Source organism: Silurus aristotelis (assembly GCF_946808225.1).
Source record: "Silurus aristotelis genome assembly, chromosome: 10".
Lineage (NCBI taxonomy): Eukaryota > Metazoa > Chordata > Actinopteri > Siluriformes > Siluridae > Silurus > Silurus aristotelis.
The window spans coordinates 19,755,863-19,777,892 of record NC_139583.1 but is presented as its reverse complement, the minus strand read 5'-3'; the positions used below and the strand labels follow the sequence as shown (position 1 = coordinate 19,777,892).

Here is a 22,030-nt window from a genome sequence, read left to right as displayed (position 1 = left end):
GTTCTCTACTAAAATTGAAACATCATCAGTATTGAATCCTTTTTCCTCTTGACACCCATTCTACACTTTGACTCTTGTTTACATAATTTCCACTCACACACTCTCCTGATTGGTTTCTAACCACCTGCAGGTTAGTCAGACTTCTTTCATGCCTGTTTAGGATGTGAAAACTTTTGATGTATCTAAGCTCATCAAACATGATTGCACTAGCACTAACAGCCTAACACTAACAGTCTAGCACTAACAGCCTAAGGCAAACCTATGCCCACTTTTGATGCAGATGTTCTGCTCATATGACTACAGACAACTTCAAAGGTCAAAAATTTGAAATGCGTCTACTTCTGGAACATTTCTGTGCAAAAGTTGTAGGCAGGTGCTAAAAACGCTTTCAAAAATAGAAGTATTAATAGCGTAATTTCATCGATTAACAAAATGGAAAGTAAATGAACAAAATAGATACTCCAATTAAACCGATAGCGAAGGAAAAGCAGCCAACAAACACTCAACACGTCTTGGAACTCTGCAAGATTGTTGGGAAAGCATTAGGCTGACTGTGTAAATGTGCATATGTGAAAGTGTGCAAAGCTGTCATTGATGTAAAAGATGGCTACTTTAAAGAATCAAAATGATAAAAACATATCCTAGGTTATTTGACAAGCTTTTTCTTTATAACTTAATTCCAAGATGTGTTCTTTCATAGTTCGGATGTCATCATTGTTAGTGTACAATGTGAAAAAAATAATAAAAAAAATAAAGAAAAACAACTGAAGGTATATATATATATATATATATATATATATACAGTGAGGAAAATAAGTATTTGAACACCCTGCTATTTTGCAAGTTCTCCCACTTAGAAATCATGGAGGGGTCTGAAATTGTCATCGTAGGTGCATGTCCACTGTGAGAGACATAATCTAAAAAAAAAAATCCAGAAATCACAATATATGATTTTTAAACTATTTATTTGTATGATACAGCTGCAAATAAGTATTTGAACACCTGTCTATCAGCTAGAATTCTGACCCTCAAAGACCTTTAGTCTGCCTTTAAAATGTCCACCTCCACTACATTTATTATCCTAAATTAGATGCACCTGTTTGAGGTCGTTAGCTGCATAAAGACACCTGTCCACCCCATACAATCAGTAAGAATCCAACTACTAACATGGCCAAGACCAAAGAGCCGTCCAAAGACACTAGAGACAAAATTGTACACCTCCACAAAGGCTGGAAAGGGCTACGGGGAAATTGCCAAGCAGCTTGGTGAAAAAAGGTCCACTGTTGGAGCAATCATTAGAAAATGGAAGAAGCTAAACATGACTGTCAATCTCCCTCGGACTGGGGCTCCATGCAAGATCTCACCTCGTGGGGTCTCAATGATCCTAAGGAAGGTAAGAAATCAGCCCAGAACAACACGGGAGGAGCTGGTCAATGACCTGAAAAGAGCTGGACCCACCGTTTCCAAAGTTACTGTTGGTAATGCACTAAGACGTCATGGTTTGAAATCATGCATGACACGGAAGGTTCCCCTGCTTAAACCAGCACATGTCCAGACACGTCTTAAGTTTGCCAATGACCATTTGGATGATCCAGAGGAGTCATGGGAGAAAGTCATGTGGTCAGATGAGACTAAAATAGACGTTTTGGGTCATAATTCCACTAAACGCGTTTGGAGGAAGAAGAATGATGAGTACCATCCCAAGAACACCAACCCTACTGTGAAGCATGGGGGTGGTAGCATCATGCTTTGGGGGTGTTTTTCTGCACATGGGACAGGGCGACTGCACTGTATTAAGGAGAGGATGACCAGGGCCATGTATTGCAAGATTTTGGGGAAAAACCTCCTTCCCTCAGTTAGAGCATTGAAGATGGGTCGAGGCTGGGTCTTCCAACATGACAATGACCCGAAGCACACAGCCAGGATAACCAAGGAGTGGCTCTGTAAGAAGCATTTCAAGGTTCTGGCGTGGCCTAGCCAGTCTCCAGACCTAAACCCAATAGAGAATCTTTGGAGGGAGCTCAAACTCCGTGTTTCTCAGCGACAGGCCAGAAACCTGACTGATCTAGAGAAGATCTGTGTGGAGGAGTGGGCCAAAATCCCTCCTGCAGTGTGTGCAAACCTGGTGAAAAACTACAGGAAACGTTTGACCTCTGTAATTGCAAACAAAGGCTACTGTACCAAATATTAACATTGGCTTTCTCAAGTGTTCAAATACTTATTTGCAGCTGTATCATACAAATAAATAGTTAAAAAATCATACATTGTGATTTCTGGATATTTTTTTTTTTTAGATTATGTCTCTCTCAGTGGACATGCACCTACGATGACAATTATAGACCCCTCCATGATTTCTAAGTGGGAGAACTTGCAAAATAGCAGGGTGTTCAAATACTTATTTTCCTCACTGTATATATATATATATATATATATATATATATATATATATATATATATAGCTTATAAATGAAATGTACCGAATTCCATATAAATAAAAGAAGCAATAATAATAATAATAATAGTAATAATAATAATAGTAATTCCGTGAGAAAGTGGGGTCAGTTTTTATTGTTGTTGACGTTGACATGACGTCACATCCTGTTTGTGCGCTAGTGAGGAGCTGAAGGCCTGAAGCCTAAAAAAACTCTGAAGAAGGTTGATAAAGTAAAACTAAGAGCGGAACGGCGTGGAGGAGTGTTGAGCTGTGGTGAGTGGCGTTCATATCAAACAGTGTTGACGCTTCATTCGAGTTTAATTTATATGTGTATATACAGAAACCCAGCAGTGGGAATCCGTTGTGTGTGTTTGCTGAGCGCAGGTTCCATTAGCTTTTAGCAGCCTGCAGCTAACACACACACACACACACACACACGCCGTTAGAAGTGAAGTATACTGAGCCCAGCCTGCAGCACCAGCACGAGGTTAATGCTGGAGATCTGGGAATGTAAATGTCAACTTCTGTTGAAGTCTGGTTATTTCCTCCCGTGTGTGTTAAGCCCTGAAACGAACCCAGTGGCCTCCATTTTAAATCGGGGAGCTGTGTGTGTGTGTGTGTGTGTGTGTGTGTGTGTGTGTGTGTGTGTGTGTGTGTGTGTGTGTGTGTGTGTGTGTGGGACAGCTGCTAGTATGTTACCAGAGCTGGAGCACTTACAGCCAAGCAGGTTCACTTTCTCAGCTGGAGCAGACACGGGTTTAAGGTTGTATAGATAGCGTCCGGAGTGAGCTTGAACAATTTTACGACTTACGACTTAAAAATGTCTCGCTTTGTTCTAAACATGTGCAACGAAATCTCCATGTAAAGCTGCTCACTTTCTCTTCTGTTAGCTTAGCAACCTTAGCCCGCACTTTCCTGACAGAAGTTTTCACGCTGGACTATGCTATTAAATAATACGCGTAATTTTGTTTAAACGAATATAATTTGAGATTAATGCTTGTTTTTTTTGTTGTACTTTAGTTGAGTTGTGCAGACTTGTGAAGGTAAAGTAATACAGGAGATAAGCAGATATGTGTTTCAAGGTAGAGAGTCGTGACGAAGAAAAGTACATTATTTGTTCAAGAAATTCATTTATTTGGCAAATGAAATGCAGAAGACTAGAAACACACAAGGCAAAAACCCTTAATTAGGCTTTAGATAACTTAGAAAGTAAACTTTTGTAGTCAGAATCAGAAAAGATTATCCATGATGGCATAGGACTGTATTGGCAATAGTTACCACAAACTTTGAGGCAACTCTATATCAGGGACGGGCGATTTGATATCGATATCTAAAATATCGCAAATTTCGATACTAGCGATACTTTTAGTTTCTAGTATAGGAAGAATATTCTTCACATATTAATTCTGTATTAGTATTAAAAGCTTTGTTAGCTTATTGGGAAGCTGGGGTCAGTGCACAGGGTCAGTCATTATACAGCGTCTCTGTAGGGCATTACAGTTAAGGGCCTTACTCAAGGGCCCACCAGTGGTATTTGGGCTTGAATCAATGGTTAAAGCCTTAACCATTGCGCTACCACTTCCCATGTAAAGAGAATCGATTCTCAGGCTAAAATATCTACAGCTACGTGGGATTTTTTTTTTAAACAAATCAAGTTAGTTTAGGAGCTATTTCCTCTTCCACTGTACAACCAAACCAGCATTCCATCCCCCAGTCCCATTTTTGGATCGCTGCATCACTGCATGAGCTGTAGCTTCAGAGAGGATTTTATTTTATCCCAAAAGCAGAAAAGTTGTACAGTCTAAGAAGAAACTGACTCAAAGAGAAAATGTCACCATTCTCTTGTTACTTCACAAGAATTTATAAAAGGGGAAGGAATGTAGTTTGTCTGAATAATGATGTTTTGTAATGAATGTAACCAAAAAAGAAGTTCCGCCCGCTTTAGTCTATTTAATATTAATAATGGTGGCTTTCAAAAAACAGTGGTGTTCGGTATCAGGGATTCTGCCATTGAAAGTGCTTGGCATTGGGCTGAATAGAAATTAAGCGGTATCGCGCATCTCTACGGTACGTATTTGATGTTTTTGGGTGTCATTTAACTCACACCTATATAATATTTATAATATTTAATATGCTATACCATTTGCTTTAGTAAGAACATAGAGAATCAGTACTGCATTGGAAAACATTTTGTTTTACTTTATACTCGGAATAGTGCGCGAAAGCTATATATTTTTCCACATGAATGCTTTAAAAAAAAAAAATTAGAATCTGCCTGGGCTAACGTAACTGTTGTTAGTAAAGGTTATCGATGGCGTGACCACAAATGTGCCCAGTTTGAATGAAAGCTGAGACAGCGCTTTGATGACAGGCTTCAGTACCTTCTTCACAGTCATTGGATAATATTTGTTAGAAATTTTTCTTTTTGTCAGTACATTTTCCATCCATTTCAGTTAATTAAATTTAGAAACTTTATCTTAAAAAAATGTAATTATAAACACTGTACTTTTTTTTTTTTAAACCATCAATTTTCATATTTTCTTACGTTGAAGGGACTAAAATCTTGTGACTGCAACACCAAGTGTGACATCGTGTCACCCTACTGCAGATTAAAAAATATATGAACAAATTTCACCTGTCCATCTGTTGCCATGCCAAACTAGTGCTGGGTCTAAAATTGCACAGTGTTGTGCAAGTCTAGAACGTTATTGAGCAGCAACATTAACTGGGTTTCCTATTACAGTTAGTGTTTGAGTTCAACCTCTCATATCACTTTCAATCACCTGCTTTACATGCCAATCTTCTGGATTTTCTAAGTCCGTGAATACTTTTGAATTAAGGTCAAGAGTTCTGATTTTCAATCTCAGCCAATGACAACAATCACGACAGCTAGAAAATTTCAACGCAGGTCTGTCGCCGTCCAACTAAGTTTTTTACAGACCGACGGCGTGTGTGAATAATAATGACTCTGGTTCTGCACACGTGCGTGACATCGCGCTAAACCAGGCTGCTTTGCGTTGGGCCGAATCACACTACTGCGTTAGGAATATTTTTTTCTCTAACAACACTTAGTAATAGACCTTCTGTTACATTCACGCATGTGTGTACGTTACAGAGGCTGTACAGAATACATAAAAAATGTTCAAAGATAAAGACTTGTAGTTGACAAGAAAAGAATCATGTGAATTTGGGGTTGTTTGCACATCTAGGTGTAAGCACCCATGGTGTAGGGAGACAGGTGAAGTTGGATCAAGTTTAAACACTTTTCTTCTGTAAATCTATACAGCAAGTGAGGTGCAGATTGTAGAAACCATGACTGTCATTTGAAATGCTTTTTTTTATGAAATTCACATTTGCATACGAGGAATGATAGCGTATAATAGAGTATAAAGTGACAATGCGGAATACAAAAGCCATGCTGTGTGTAGGCTTGTGCTGTATGAGAACTGGCTTCCACTTCTGTGTTTATTTTCCATCCAGCATGCTCGCGTGCAAGTAAACATCTCTACCTGGGGGAAGTAAGTGAAAAATTAAACAGAAGTCATGTATTTTAAATGGAGAACAAGCAAACGTGTGGACGCGATAAAACCCTGAGTTTCACTACTTCCCATCAGCAAAATTACGCAAGCGAGAGTTTTGTTACACTGAATATCTGTGATTTACCTGTCGGTGCCCTTCCACGGGTCAACTGAAGTAGGTCAGCGTTGAATTATTTGATATAACCACTCAATCGTGTGTGAGATTGCTCTCGTACATCAGTTCTATCAACAAATAACATCAACTGATGCATTTCAGACACAATACAGTATGACCAAATACAGTGGAACCTCGGAGCTCGCGAGGGTTAGGAGTTCCGAATTTTCGCGACCTTTTGATACGCCCCTTCCAACCCAGTAAAAACCCAAAGAACTCTATACGAAATCGATTTAAATGAGTAAATAACACTATTTCACTCTATAACACTTAATTATTAGACAATTTTAATGAGATAAACCTTGATTAGAAATGTTAAAACTAGCGTTTTGAGCAGCTCGCGGTTGCTCACGAGCCGATCTGAATGAGAGTCGCCGGTCGGAAGGAAAGTCGCGAGCGCTGAGGCCGCGAGCGCTGTGAGGCCGCGAGCGCTGTGAGGCCGCGAGCGCTGTGAGGCCGCGAGCGCTGTGAGGCCGCGAGCTCCGAGGTTCCACTGTATATAGTATAGCACGTCAGCTAAACTCACGTCGGTCTGTACATTCCAGTTAACGCTGTTTCTGGGAAAATTTGCGCCTCTTCTGCCTTTTCATTCTTCACTGTTTGCTGTGTCTGCTCATGTCACGTACTCTACTGTAGTATTAGTTTTAAGCTAGAAAGTGGAATGGTATGTGGTAAACACAGAAGAGCGGTACACAGTGATACACAGTGAAATGTCCCAGTGAGGTTGTAGGAAATCTGAGTACTCGTGAAACTCTGCTTGAACAGTTGAATAAGTGGACCTGAACTAACCGTTGTATGAAACTCTTCTTGTTGGTTTGTTATTTGTCAAATGTGTTATATGACTCTCTATAAACAGGAAATCCGATATACATAAGCGTTGCTCTCAAAAAGAACGAGTTCTTCCTCAGTCCGTCTTGCAGAAAAAGGCGCCACACCATCGCCTTAAAATCTTTCCATGTATGCAATCTCGCACACCTCACCTAAGATCTGGAATGAAGCATGCTTGACACATCATTTAGATGTCTTCTATATACTGTTGAATGTTTGATAGGGTGCACACCTCTGCTTATCCATAAAGCCCCCTATTCTGCATCATGACGGGAGTCGGCGAACACGCTTCAACGCAGAAGTATAATCCAGCCTTTGCAGATCTCTTATTCAGCTGGTGTAGATTGAATGGAAGTCTAACTGTTGTGCAGCATTGTGAAAAATAGATTCAGGAGCATGTCCGATGTGGACTGGAGTTGAGTTTGGCGCGATTGTCAAAGGAAACCGCTATGAGTGTGTGCCCTGAGACTATGCCTGTGCAAAGATGACTAACCCTGACTTGATACCACTCATTATTCAGAAGGATTACTTTAATTGATAGAATTTAAGGCAACTTTATATGAAACGTTAAATTTAAATTGCTTAATGTCATTTATGTATTTTTTTAAAGTTTGCGGTTTTTAGAGGAAGCTTTATAATACAAGTGGTCCCCCGGAAAATCAGCAAAATTTGGACGCACCCCTGCAGCCCTTATGGTACTTTAGTGAAATTATCTAGACATTGTTACTGTTACTTTAATACAGTAACTTAAAAAAAAAAAAAAAAAAAAGGAATTTGTTATTGAAAACAATGTTATTCCTAACATTCCTGAACATTCGGTCCTGCTGCGGATTCCCGAAAATGTTAGGATAATCCGCAACTTGCTGTTAGTCAGGTTTCAAATGAGAACACACGGATTTTCCGAGCCGCGAGTTCCGAACCACGAATTATCGAGGTTTGACTGTATTTCCATAAATCTACGAATATGAAAAATAAAGAAACCTAATCAACACATCAGAAATTAACGAAAGAAATGCTGCTGTTTAAATGGAGGTTAGGATGGTCTGTCTATCTTGGTTTAGTTTAACTAGAAGCCAAACATGTTTGATCACCTTTGCATATAAACCTGCATGAAAATAAACATTGCTTATGTATATATGTAAAAAAAATCTCCTTTCTGTCTTTTCTTTTGCCATTTAGCATTTTTTTGTTTGTTTGTTTCCATCTTTCCAGAACTTATTTAAATGGGCTGTGATATAAACACTTCATGCTTTTTTTAGAAGGCATGTAGAGGAATGAAGAAAACCAGCATTTGTGATACTTTTGAGAACTGCCAGAGAAATTTGGTTGCGTTTGGCTTACACTGAACCGAACATGATACGGTTTGCCATGTTGGGCCAAGACAGTATACTCTCCTCTTTAACTTCCTTCTAACTGTAATCAGAAGCTGTTATAGGATATAAAATCGTGCTTATCCTAATCATTCTGCTCTTCATAACCTAATGCTCTAGGTTGCTGTCTAGTTTAAATACCATTGCATCTGTAATGATGTCATAAAGATACACACACTTACTTTCTCTGCTGCTTTAAGACATTATTTCCCAATCGATTTAACAGAAATCACCATGGTAAATAGGAAATGCGTAGCTGCAGATAAAGGGTTTCGTAAACCAGTGGCAGGCCGTGCATTTCACACCTAGACCTTCTCTGCCTTTTCGAGCTGTGACTAGAGTGCGCTCTCTGACCACCCAATTAAAGGACTTGAAAAATGCCGACGTGATCGATGGCCCCCGTCTCGCCAACTCGAAATCTGATTGTTTTAAGCCACATGTACTTTACACTACAGGTGCCCACACTGCTGATTCAGGCCTCACAGCACATTCCTTTGACTCTGGAAACATGTGATGTTTTGGCTAGAATATGATTGTATAGAAACATTTACTCCTTGAAGCAGTGCAGATGAGAGAAAAGCTGTGAAATTATACAAGAGAAATTAGAAAGAGAATAGACTATATATTTAAAACATGTTCAAGGGCCAAAAATATATTTTAAAAATGCAAGTCAGTGATTCTGAGAAGGCTTCAGAAACATGTTTGAGACTATAGGGGGATGCTTGGGCGGGGTAGGGTTTTATTTATTATTGTATTTAATTTTTTATATATAAAGGATGTGGGTGTTAAAAATAAACCAGTTAAGATGCTAAGAAAAAATGTGCTGAACTTCAACTGCAACTTTTTTTTTCCGTTTTATTTTGTATTCTTTTCCCTCTTTAATATAGTTGATATTTTATATGCAAATGGGCAATAGGCATTCATGATCTAGCATATATGACTACTTTTTTTTTCAGAATGCTTTAAGATTTCTCAGTCTTATGACAATTTTTCTTTTGATTTTAAGACTATTCTATTTTGCACATTTCTGAACGAGAGCAACCAAATTAAATTTGCTATTGCTGAATAATGTAGCTCTACAAAATGAAATATAAGTTTAAAAGAAGAATAACAGACACCTAATGGCATCCTTTACAAATTAACCTTAAAATGCATTTCCATCAAAATGCGAGAATTAAAACCAATCATGCTTGCATAGTGTATTTTAAAACGCCATCACCTCTGCTAGTGTGTTTAGCATTTAAATGTGCAATAAATGGAAGGTGATTGACAGGGTAGTATTTAATAATGTACTATTAGTCATATCAATATTGTTGCATATGTATTGTGTGTAATGAACGTGTATTTCATGTGTCTTTCAGGTGCTGTGTGCACATGTGTGTCTGTGTTGCTGGTTGTGTTCACTCATCTCACAGTGGCCTGCTGATCCTCGACACCTTCGCTCACAATTGTGCACACAGTGACACACACTGAGACACACACAAACACAGCATGAATGAGGTTAGCGTGGTCAGAGAAGGTTGGCTTCACAAGAGAGGTGAGTTGCGAAAGAATGTTGCGAACTCGCCACCGACTCTGTGTAAACCTGAATTAGAACATATGTCTGTACATAAGCTTTAATCTGTACAGTGTTGTTGTTTTATAGATTAATGAGGTGACTCATAAACTATATATATACAGTGGTGTGAAAAAGTGTTGACCCCCATCCTGATTTTTTTTTTTTTTTTTTTTTTTGCTTTTTGCGTTTGTCACACTGTAATGTTTCAGATCATCAAACTAATTTAAATATTAGTAAAAGATAACAAAGTAAACACAAAATCTGGAAATCTGGCCAACACTTTTTCATACCTGTGTGTGTGTGTGTGTATGTGTTATTTATTATTACTATTACTATTATTATTATTATTGCTTCTTTTATTTATATGGAATTCGGTACATTTATAAGCTCTATATATATATATATATATATATATATATATATATATATATATATATATATATATATATATATATATATATATACATACACACACACACACACACACACACACACACACACACACACACACACACACACACACAAAGTTTGGACACCCCTTCTCATTCAAAGATTTTTCTTTATTTTCATGACTATGAAAATTGTAGATTCACACTGAAGGCATCAAAACTATGAATTAACACGTGGAATTATATACATAACAAAAAAGTGTGAAACAACTGAAAATGTCATATTCTAGGTTCTTCAAAGTAGCCACCTTTTGCTTTGATTACTGCTTTGCACACTCTTGGCATTCTCTTGATGAGCTTCAAGAGGTAGTCACCTGAAATGGTCTTCCAACAGTCTTGAAGGAGTTCCCCGAGATGCTTAGCACTTGTTGGCCCTTTTGCCTTCACTCTGCGGTCCAGCTCACCCCAAACCATCTCGATTGGGTTCAGGTCCGGTGACTGTGGAGGCCAGGTCATCTGGCGCAGCACCCCATCACTCTCCTTCTTGGTCAAATAGCCCTTACACAGCCTGGAGGTGTGTTTGGGGTCATTGTCCTGTTGAAAAATAAATGATGGTCCAACTAAACGCAAACCGGATGGAATAGCATGCTGCTGCAAGATGCTGTGGTAGCCATGCTGGTTCAGTATGCCTTCAATTTTGAATAAATCCCCAACAGTGTCACCAGCAAAGCACCCCCACACCATCACACCTCCTCCTCCATGCTTCACGGTGGGAACCAGGCATGTAGAGTCCATCCGTTCACCTTTTCTGCGTCGCAAAAAGACACGGTGGTTGGAACCAAAGATCTCAAATTTGGACTCATCAGACCAAAGCACAGATTTCCACTGGTCTAATGTCCATTCTTTGTGTTCTTTAGTCCAAACAAGTCTCTTCTGCTTGTTGCCTTTCTTTAGCAGTGGTTTCCTATCAGATATTTTACCATGAAGGCCTGATTCACACAGTCTCCTCTTAACAGTTGTTGTAGAGATGTGTCTGCTGCTAGAACTCTGTGTGCCATTGCCCTGGTCTCTAATCTGAGCTGCTGTTAACCTGCGATTTCTGAGGCTGGTGACTCGGATGAACTAATCCTCCGCAGCAGAGGTGACTCTTGGTCTTCCTTTCCTGAGCCAGTTTCTTTGTTGCGCTTGATGGTTTTTGTGACTGCACTTGGGGACACTTTCAAAGTTTTCCCAATTTTTCAGACTGACTGACCTTCATTTCTTAAAGTAATAATGGCCACTCGTTTTTCTGTACTTAGCTGCTTTTTTCTTGCCATAATACAAATTCTAACAGTCTATTCAGTAGGACTATCAGCTGTGTATCCACCTGACTTCTGCACAGCACAACTGATGGTCCCAACCCCATTTATAAGGCAAGAAATCACACTTATTAAACCTGACAGGGCACACCTGTGAAGTGAAAACCATTTCAGGTGACTACCTCTTGAAGCTCATCAAGAGAATGCCAAGAGTGTACAAAGCAGTAATCAAAGCAAAAGGTGGCTACTTTGAAGAACCTAGAATATGACATATTTTCAGTTGTTTCACACTTTTTTTGTTATGTATATAATTCCACGTGTTAATTCATAGTTTTGATGCCTTCAGTGTGACTCTACAATTTTTTATAGTCATGAAAATAAAGAAAACTCTTTGAATGAGAAGGTGTGTCCGAACTTTTGGTCTGTACTGCATGTGTGTGTGTGTGTGTGTGTGTGTGTGTATATATATGTATATGTAAGCGTTTCTTCTCTCTCCCCCCCCCCCAAACACACACACACACACACACACACACACACACACACACACACACACACACACACACACACACACACACCTACCTTGTCTCTTCCTTTTAGGTGAATACATTAAGACATGGAGGCCGCGGTATTTTATCCTAAAGAGTGATGGGTCATTTATCGGTTACAAGGAGAAACCTGATGTGTCCGATCCCAACATGCCCCCACTCAACAACTTTTCTGTAGCAGGTGTGTATGTGTGGCTGTTGGTATGCAAGATAATGAATGGAAAGGTGGTGAAGGATTTAACATCAAATCACAATTTCAATAGATTAAAGTGTGTACATTTTGATCTGTTGTAGCCAGCTGTTATCATGTATGTATGATTTGTCCTCTTTCAGAATGCCAGCTGATGAAGACCGAGCGGCCACGTCCCAATACCTTTGTAATTCGCTGCCTTCAGTGGACGACGGTTATTGAGAGAACGTTCCACGTGGACAGTAATGCTGAGAGGTAGGGTACAGAACTATAATGACCGTTTTCCAGGGTTATTTCTGGTTGACATTTCAACATCTCTTACGTTGTCAATATTAATTATTTTGTAATCATTATTAGCTGTCACAGTATATAATGCAGTCGTTTGCATACTCAACTCGTCTGTTTTCGATAGGATGAAGGCCAGGTAGTGTAACTGTAATGAAGCAAGGAACTTATTAAAATAAAAAATGAAGTTACTGGCATGTTATGCATAGGTAATGTACTGTGACCCTTCAACAGTGTAACACTTCTAGTGCACAGACCAGCCTCTTACCCATGGACGCATCACATGTTCCATTTATTTTACAAATGGTAAATCTACAACCCTTTATGACAGTAATCTTGTATCAGTTGATTCGCCAGTTAATCGATACGGGCTCATATCGGGTCTCTGGTAAAGATATTGTCGTTACCTTTACATCTTATTTCCTCTGAAATTTAAATGCCACCTTCGTAAACCGAACCTTGTCTGTTCTAGTATGAAGCCTCAAGCATTAAACCTGGTGTACTGTCACAGATCAAAGTAATTGATTGTTAAAAACCAAATTTGATTGAACATTTAGATATATAATTACCATTACGATGTTTATTGTTAATGGTTCTGTGTGTTTAAACATTTGGGACACAACCATTAATGTTGCTAATTCCAGTAATTATCAAGTAATACATTAATAGTTTTAAGACCCAGACTAAACAATTTTACTTTTGTTTTGATTATTTATTTATTTTTTCCTCCTCTCATTCTCTCAGGGAGGAGTGGATTCGGGCAATTCAGGCTGTAGCAAATGGACTGAAGACGCGAGAGGAGGAGGAACCGATGGACATTAACTTCAGTTCATCAGGAGACAGCAGCATGGAGACATCTTCAGGAAAATCACGCAGCAAAGTGGTTAGTCTCCAACTCATGCACAGAAAGATGAGTGTTCTTGATAAAGATTTAGTGAGCATTAGTGCTTGACACTATTTACATTTATGTAAACTGTTTGTGTTTTCCCGCTCTGTAGACAATGAGTGACTTTGACTACCTGAAGCTGCTGGGTAAGGGCACATTTGGGAAAGTGATCCTGGTCAGAGAGAAAGCAACAGGCGTGCATTATGCCATGAAGATTCTGAGGAAGGAGGTCATCATTGCTAAGGTGACGATACACACAACTGAATTTGCAACTGAACTTTTAGTCTTTTAGTCTCAGTACCAATGTAATATCAAAGTGAATCATTTTTGTCCTATAAAAATCATTACATATATTCTGGAGCTGCTCTGAGCTGAGATGACAGATAGGTAGTAGTAATTCCTTGTGTGTCGAGTGTCGGGTTGGAATCTTTTTACATGTAATACGATATGTTGGATAATGCATCAAAGTTTAATCACTCTTCGACTTCAGGCACAGCAGAAATTGCAAGTCCTGAAGACAATTAATACGTTTTTATTAGGCGAGATTAAGATCTCTAATCTTAAGAACATAGATCAGGAATATTACAAAACATCATTACCTGGCTGTGCTTAACACCTGCCGATTTCAGCAATGACTAAAATAATCAATTCCACCATGCTCTACATATCTTTCCAGGTTAATTTTTGATTATTAGCTATGTTTTTATGATATAATTAAATCATTACACCTGTATTTTGATCGCCACATTGATGTAAAAAAAGTTACAATATTTAAATATATTCAAAAAAATTTCTGTAGATATTCTCACCAGTGATGAGTGGTGAATGCTTGTCTAATCAGGCAATCGCGTGGAAGTTGTGCAATGCCGAAAACTCTGCAGATACAGGCCAGCAGCTTCAAATAACCCACACATCAACCATCAGAATGGGGTCTTGGTGATTTGACCAGTGCATGATTGTGTGCGCCTGATGTAGTTTTTGAGTATTTCTGTAATTGCTGATGAGTGGTGCAATAAAGACAAAACCTAAGTTCTGCAGATGACCTTGCTGATTAGAGAGTTTAAGAGCGATTCGCCCAGCAAGTTTATGCTGACAAAGTCTGCAGTAACTCAGTTACCGTAATTTCTGGAGTATAAAGTGCACCCAAATATAAGCCGCACCCACTGAATTTTACTAAGTTTTTTTTTTTTTTTTTACATAAATAAGCCGCACCTGTCTATATGCCTACACTGTCTACACTGAAACTAAATAACTTTACACAGGCTTTAACGAAAGACAGTGTCTGTTACACGGTGTAACGGGTAAAATATGTTGTGGCTCCTTTAAGAGCAGAGCGGTATTTTGGGAATAGCATGCCGCCGCATTTTTTCCGGTATTACTGCATGTGTGCAAGCCCGAGGATTATGTCCTTATTATTTTCTGATGCTCGTTTTCAAGTTTCTTTGACTAACCCGTAATGCTGTTGCCAAGAAAAAAAAAAGCACGAGTTTTGGAAACCTGTCTGTGCTTATATGATTTCTGTTGCTGGAGTTAGCGAGCTATCCCATGACCCAGACACAACGCGTTACAACGGCTTGTATCTAAACAGTAGCCTACCAAGGAAGTCATTGTTTACTGTCTTCCTCCTTCCTTTCACAACTATTTCTCTCGGGATTTTTCTTTTGGCATCGTCGTGTGTTTAGTGTTTATCGGTGAAGCTTCTCTCCCGATGCAGTGCAGCTCAGAACACAGGTGAAGTGCGTTTTTTTTTTCATGCCCGTTCGGCAATTTCATTGGTCTAATGTTATGGGGCTCAGTTTTTTGGCTTGAAGATTGTGAAACCGGGAAAAACCCAGGAAAAATCCATATTTAAGCCGTTCAAAACGTGGGGAAAAAGTAGCGGCTGTACAATCGAGTTTAGGAAAGCATTTTAAAATGTACCTTTTGAACATTGATGTGGATGGGCTCCAAGAGCAGAAGACTCTTGGGTTGGTTATACTTGTCTCAGCCAAAAACAGAAAAAGCTGAGACCTTAGTGTGCACAAAAATCTGCCTCGCCAATACCGGACAGTTAAAACGTAGAAAAACATAGCCTTGTCTGAACTGCATTTTTACGCTGAAGCACACAGAAGCTAGGTTAAAAAAATTTCTGCCAACAGCATGAATCCGTGTACCCAGATAAACATACCTCCTTATAACAGACAAGACTGGTTATGGTGGAGAAATAGTCTGGAATGTTTTCCTGCTTCTCAGTAATATCCAATCAATGATTACTTAAATGCTACAGGCAATTTAAGTATCGTTGCTGACCATGTGCATACCTTAATGGCCACAATCAATTACAGCAACTTTCCAGCATGATAATGCACCCTGTCACAGAGTAAAAGTTGCCTCACACTTGTTCTGTGAAACACAACAACGAGTCCAGTGTTGCACAGTGGCTCTGACAGTCATTGTATCTGAATTCAAAAGAACATCTTTGGGAGGAGGTAGAACAGCATCCTTTGTAGTATGAAAGTACACATTAAAAATATGTAGGATCTGTGTCATACAATCATGTCAACATGGACCACAATTATGTTATGTTATATTATTATATATATATATATATATATATATATATACACATTTGTAAAGATTAAAAAAATTCTAATAAATCTTTCACGTTGTCATTTTAAGGTATTGTTTGTAGAGTTTTGAGGAAAATATTCAATTTAATGCATTTTGGAATAATGCTGGAACGCAACAAAATGTGGAAAAACATGAAGCACTATGAATACTTTCCGGATGCACAGAGGCTAACCAAAACCGTCCTCTTATGTTCTAAGATCAAATAGATAGTTATTGTTATAAAACACAAAACCTCTATGCAGCTGCATTCGCTTTAGTGATCGCGATTTAGTGATAGTGACATGCGACTGATCTCACTGTAACTGTTACACTACAAAACGGTTAATAATTAAAGCCTGTCTTCAAAAATAGTGATTAAAGTGTTATTGACTGACACATTTAACAGATAGACTTATGTTGTCCTGATATCAAAATGTGGAATAGAAGGTTTGTGTTTTTTTGTATACTGCAGGATTTTTTTCCGTACATAGTGGTGGGTTGTGGATGACCGTTGTTTTGTTTGTGTGTTTTAGGATGAGGTGGCACACACGGTCACAGAGAGCCGGGTGTTGCAGAACACCAGACACCCCTTCCTTACGGTAAGACTTTCTGTATACACACACAGACCTGTCAGTGTCGTAATAAACCCAGAAGTGTGCCTGCACCTCATGATCTGACGGTTGTGTGTTTTTCTCAGACACTAAAATATGCGTTCCAAACACACGACCGACTCTGCTTTGTCATGGAGTATGCTAACGGAGGCGAGGTACTAAAAACTACACACTGAACATTATGTACATACCTTGTTTTTTTACACACCCATACACCTGACCCTCTCCTGGTCCCTATTTCCATCCAGCTGTTTTTCCACTTGTCCCGTGAACGCGTTTTCACGGAAGATCGAGCACAGTTTTATGGAGCAGAAATCGTTTCTGCGCTTGAGTATCTGCACTCACGAGACGTGGTCTACCGAGACCTGAAGGTCACACACACACACACACACACACACAGGCTCATGCTCGCTTGTTACATTACTGAAGGATTTTTGTTTTCAGAGAGATATGAATCAATTAATGTTAATTTGTGTGTTTTGTAGCTGGAGAATCTTATGCTGGATAAAGATGGACACATTAAGATCACAGATTTTGGTTTGTGTAAGGAGGGAATTACCAATGAAGCCACCATGAAGACTTTCTGTGGAACTCCAGAGTACCTTGCACCCGAGGTACACGTATGCACTTCTTTCCTGATGTTCATGCACTTGCCACACAATATCGTCTTGGACTAGAGTTTTTCTCATTTTGTCTTATCCATTTGCAGGTACTGGAGGATAACGATTATGGGCGGGCAGTAGACTGGTGGGGTTTGGGTGTGGTCATGTACGAAATGATGTGCGGTCGACTGCCTTTCTATAATCAGGACCACGAGCGGCTGTTTGAGCTTATCCTAATGGAAGAGATCAGATTTCCCCGGAACTTGTCACCTGATGCCAAAAGCCTCCTCGCTGGCTTGCTCAAGAAGGACCCGAAACAAAGGTCAGAAGGAAACCCTGTACTGTGAATAGCGATAGATATTTTAACTCTTTAAATCTTTAATATCTGAAATCCATAAATAAACTCAACATAGAAGGTGTGTTTTTGAAATGTGTAACCTCGATGTGAGTCGATGTTTTGTAAGCGACACTTGTCTTTTCTCACTGAGCGAAGGTTGGGAGGAGGTTGTGAAGACGCCAAAGAAGTGATGAATCACAAGTTTTTCTCCTCCATCAACTGGCAGGATGTACTGCAGAAAAAGGTGAGCGGTAACCAAGAGGAGAAAACTAAAACGGGAGACAATGATTGGAGGGACTTGCTATATTTGTCAATGTAATGAATGCTTGGGACAGATATGCTTTTAGACTCTCTTAGTTCACTGAAAGGCCTGAGGAGTTTTCTTTTTTTTCTTTTTTTTTTTCTTTTTTTGCTGTAAGGCAACAGCTGTTCGAGGACACGGGTGGCAAAAAAATGCATAGCTTTTTGCAGAGCTGTCAGTTTCACACCCAGTGCTCAATAAATTACCCCTCTGCACCAGTGAAGCATGGAAAAAGCTCACAACAATGCTCTATTTAAGGTCCAGTTATGACAGTAGTCATAAAGTAATGTGTGTGTGTATAAGTGTGGCTGAAGTTCCTGTGAGATTTAGCAGACAAACAATGGGGGAGGAAAAAATCTGTTTTGGGACTTAATGTTTCTATGCATATTATATAGCAGATTAACATAAGACTCATCGGTTCAGTTTGTAATTAGATGTTAGTTTGTAAGAGTCAAAATAACAAATCTTCTGTGTTCCATTGGAGTAGGAGCAGAATATTTCAATCTAGTTTTCTTCCTCTTTTGCTGCGGCAGGAAACCAGGTTTACTTGTGTTTGAAAGACATGCAAAAGTAAAAATATCAGGAAAGGCTGTAGTTTTCAAAACTATATATAGTGTTGAATGTGAGCTATTCATCATGCGCAGTGTTTTCCCAAGCTGTAGTTCGTATAACAAACTAAATTATATCTTTTAAGAAATTCTAATTATGTTATGATGCATTTGGATCTTCACAGAATATACCCTGAATGGGATGCCAGTGTAGTTGTTGGCATCATACACTTTTACACCTGCGGACAATTTATCATAGCCAGTGCACCTATTGGCATGCTTCATAGAGGTGGTCTGAAACCAGAGAAACAGGAGGAAATCTATACAAACTCTGAAAGAACATTTAAAAAAAAAGAAATTGAGCTGCACCTGTATAGTCTCAGTTGTATGGTTCAACTGCTAATGCTCCCAAATATGGTAGAAGTAATAGGTAAATGGCTAATTGTGCAAACTGAAAACAAAAATTCTGCTATCATTGCTCTTTATTCTAACAGATGTTTCATGTTCTCTGTCTTCCATTTTTAGCTCACGCCTCCTTTCAAGCCTCAGGTAACATCAGAGACCGACACTCGCTATTTTGACGAGGAATTCACTTTGCAGACCATCACTGTCACACCACCTGACCAGTGTGAGTATATCAGCTGTGTGTTCGTGTTATATCTTGTTGCAAGACAGTGTGTCTCTCTTTAAGATTATTGTTTGAGAATATACATTTAGATTGGGTGTCCATGTGAATTTATAAAATTATGTTTCGTGTCTGCTAATCTATATAAGAATTTATTAATAAATTCTACTTTATTTTCATATATATTAAATTTATACTATATTGCCAAAAGTATTTACACATCTAAACAGGTGTATAAAATCAAGCACCTGGGCTTGCAGACCGCTTCTACAAACATTTGTGAAAGAACGAGTCGCTCTCAGGAGCTCAGTGAATTCCAGCGTGGTACTGTGATGGGATGCCACCTGTGCAATAAGGCCAGTCGAGAAATTTCCTCGCTACTAAATATTTCTCAGTCAACTGTTAGTAGTATTATAACAAAGTTGAAGGACAGCACAACAGCCACAAAGTGTTAGACCACCAAAATCACAGAGCGGGTCAGCGGATGCTATGTGGGGTTATTTTTCAGGAGTTGGGCTCGGCCTGTTTGTTCCAGTGAAAGGACTCTTCATGCTTCAGCATATCAAGACATTTTGGACAATTTCATGCTCCCAAATGTGTGGTAACAGTTCGGGGACGGCCCGTTTCTGTTCCAACATGACTGCGCACCAGTGCACAAAGCAAGGTCTACAAAGACATGGATGAGTGAGTTTGGTATGGAGGAACTTGACTGGCCTGCACAGTCTTGACCTCAACCCGATAGAACACCTTTGGGATGAATTAGAGCGGAGACTGTGATCCAGGCCTTCTCGTCCAGCATCAGTGTCTGAGTTTACGTATGCGCTTCTGGAAGAATAGTCAAAAAGTCCCATTAACACACTGCAAAACCTTGTGAAAACTTTCCCATTAGAGTTGAAGCTGTTATAGCTGCAAAAGGTGGTCCAACATCATATTAAACCCTATGGATTAAGAATTACATGTTACTCAAGGTCATTTGAATGGCAGATGAGCAAATACTTTTGGCAATATAGGGACAGACAGACGATATCTCACGAAAGTTATTAATATGTTCTTAAGGGGCAATACTATAGAAGTGAAACTTGGATATATTTTAGAGTAATTAATGTGTCACTTGTTAGTATAGAAGTACAGATTTACTGTCCGCTAAAGATATCTTAACATACAGCCATTATTGTCCAAATTACTGGTAACAAATTGGAGTACACCCAAAGTGAATGTCAAATTTTTGTGTAAGCACTGTTGTTATCTTGCACTGTCTTAATCCTTCTGGGCATGGAATACACCAGAGCTTCACAGGTCAGTGCTGGGATCCTCTTCCACTCCTCCATTATAACATTACAGAGCTGCTGGATGTTAGTCATGTGGTGCTTCTCCACCTTCCACTTGAGGATGGTCCACAGATGCTCAATAGGTTTTAGGTCTGGAAACATATTTGGTCACTCCACCACCTTCAGCTTTCTCAGCACTGTCATCTTGGCATTATGTTTGGGGTCATTATTATGTTGGAAAACTGCAGTTTCTGAAGGGAGGGCATCATGTTCTGCTTCGGAATGTCACATTTGGAATCCACGGGTCTCTCAATAAACTGCAGCTCCCCAGTACCAGCAGCACTCTTATCTTTTTTTTTATCAAGTCTCATCAGACCACAGGAAATAGTTCCAGTAATTCATGTTCATGGACAGATTGTCTTCGGCAAGTCGTTGGCAGGCTTTCCTGTGAGCCAGCTTTAAAAGATGCTTCCTTCTGGGATGACGGCGTATGGTCTGAGCACTGACAAGCGAACCTTCCGCTTATGCAACCTCTAAAGCAATGCTGGAAGCACTCATGTATCTGTTCCTTTAATCCAGCTTCTGCACCTGACGCAAAGCATGAGGACTCAACTTCTATGACCGACCCTTGCAAGGCCTGTTCCGTGTGGAGCTGTCTTGGAAAACCTCTGTATGACCCTGTAACTCGGGGTGTTACCTAGGCCATCTTTGTGGAGATCAACAATTCTAATTCTTAAATCCTCAGAGATTTGTTTGCCGTGAGGTGCCATGTTGAACATCCAGTGGTCAGTATGAGAGAATCGTACTTAAAGCACCAAATTGGAACTGCTCTGATACAAGATACAAAAACATGACCATGATTAATAGGACGTGTGGCTTTGCAGTTACACGTCATACAGCTGTTATCACTTAGGGTGTACTCACTTTTGTTGCCAGCTATTTTGACAATAATGACTAGTTGTTTTTAGAAGACAGTAAATCTTTACTGCTATACAAGCTGCACATTTTGGCAAGAAGTAGTCTTAGTTTCATTGCATAGAGGCACCATTTGCCGGTCAGCAGGTGTAACAGAAGAAATCATGCAAAATTAACCGCTCCAGGATGTAAATCGCCTACGGTGTACCACATAGTAGTTCAGGAAATTGAACAGATGTTATATCTTAGTGCTTAGTGTTTAAGTCTTTGTATTGTAAAGAAGTGTGTATGTCTTAATAATGCTGGTATTTCAAATGACGTTTGCCAAATTAAATGGAATGATGAATGCGTGTTTATAAAACATTATTTTGTTATATATTATGTGAATGTTTCTCTGTTTGTGCAGATGATAGTTTGGATGCGGAGGACTCAGATGCGCGCACACACTTCCCTCAGTTCTCTTACTCTGCCAGTGTACGGGAGTGAAAGAGAGACCTACACAGACAAACACACACTCACCAGCAAACCAGATATCGTTGCAACACACACATGCGCACACACACAAGCACACGCATTGCCTCACCAGCAACCTGGACACCATGTTAACACCCATTCATACACAAACTGTTACCAGCAAACTGGAAACCGTATACATGCACACACGCACACAGTCACCAGCAAATCAAACACCAAGACAATGTACTTACTGCAGTCAGCAGTCTGTTGACTACTGAAGGCCTCATTAAGCTGCGCCTGCT

The 22,030-nt window shown here is 39.4% G+C and overlaps 1 protein-coding gene across 1 annotated transcript; it reads left to right on the top strand.

Moving 5' to 3' along the window:
* The first annotated feature begins 2,558 nt into the window (after positions 1 to 2,558).
* Positions 2,559 to 21,823, top strand: akt2 (v-akt murine thymoma viral oncogene homolog 2). The gene is made up of 14 exons (XM_083552695.1): positions 2,559 to 2,707; positions 9,687 to 9,862; positions 12,168 to 12,296; positions 12,449 to 12,560; positions 13,335 to 13,473; positions 13,589 to 13,720; positions 16,599 to 16,664; positions 16,763 to 16,831; positions 16,925 to 17,047; positions 17,162 to 17,290; positions 17,386 to 17,600; positions 17,772 to 17,859; positions 18,990 to 19,092; positions 21,679 to 21,823. Exons 2-14 carry the CDS (start codon positions 9,817 to 9,819, stop codon positions 21,756 to 21,758), a joined length of 1,431 nt encoding a protein of 476 aa, XP_083408821.1. The 5' UTR covers positions 2,559 to 2,707; positions 9,687 to 9,816; the 3' UTR covers positions 21,759 to 21,823.
* The last annotated feature ends 207 nt before the right edge of the window (positions 21,824 to 22,030 follow it).

What these genes read in the sequence shown, in the direction of transcription:
- akt2 (XM_083552695.1), top strand. Translation starts at nt 9,817, where the DNA reads ATGAATGAGGTTAGCGTGGTCAGAGAAGGTTGGCTTCACAAGAGAG. An exon ending in CAACAACTTTTCTGTAGCAG is followed by an intron (nt 12,297 to 12,448) that starts GTGTGTATGTGT and finishes GTCCTCTTTCAG; the next exon opens with AATGCCAGCTGATGAAGACC. An exon ending in CAGAGTACCTTGCACCCGAG is followed by an intron (nt 17,291 to 17,385) that starts GTACACGTATGC and finishes ATCCATTTGCAG; the next exon opens with GTACTGGAGGATAACGATTA.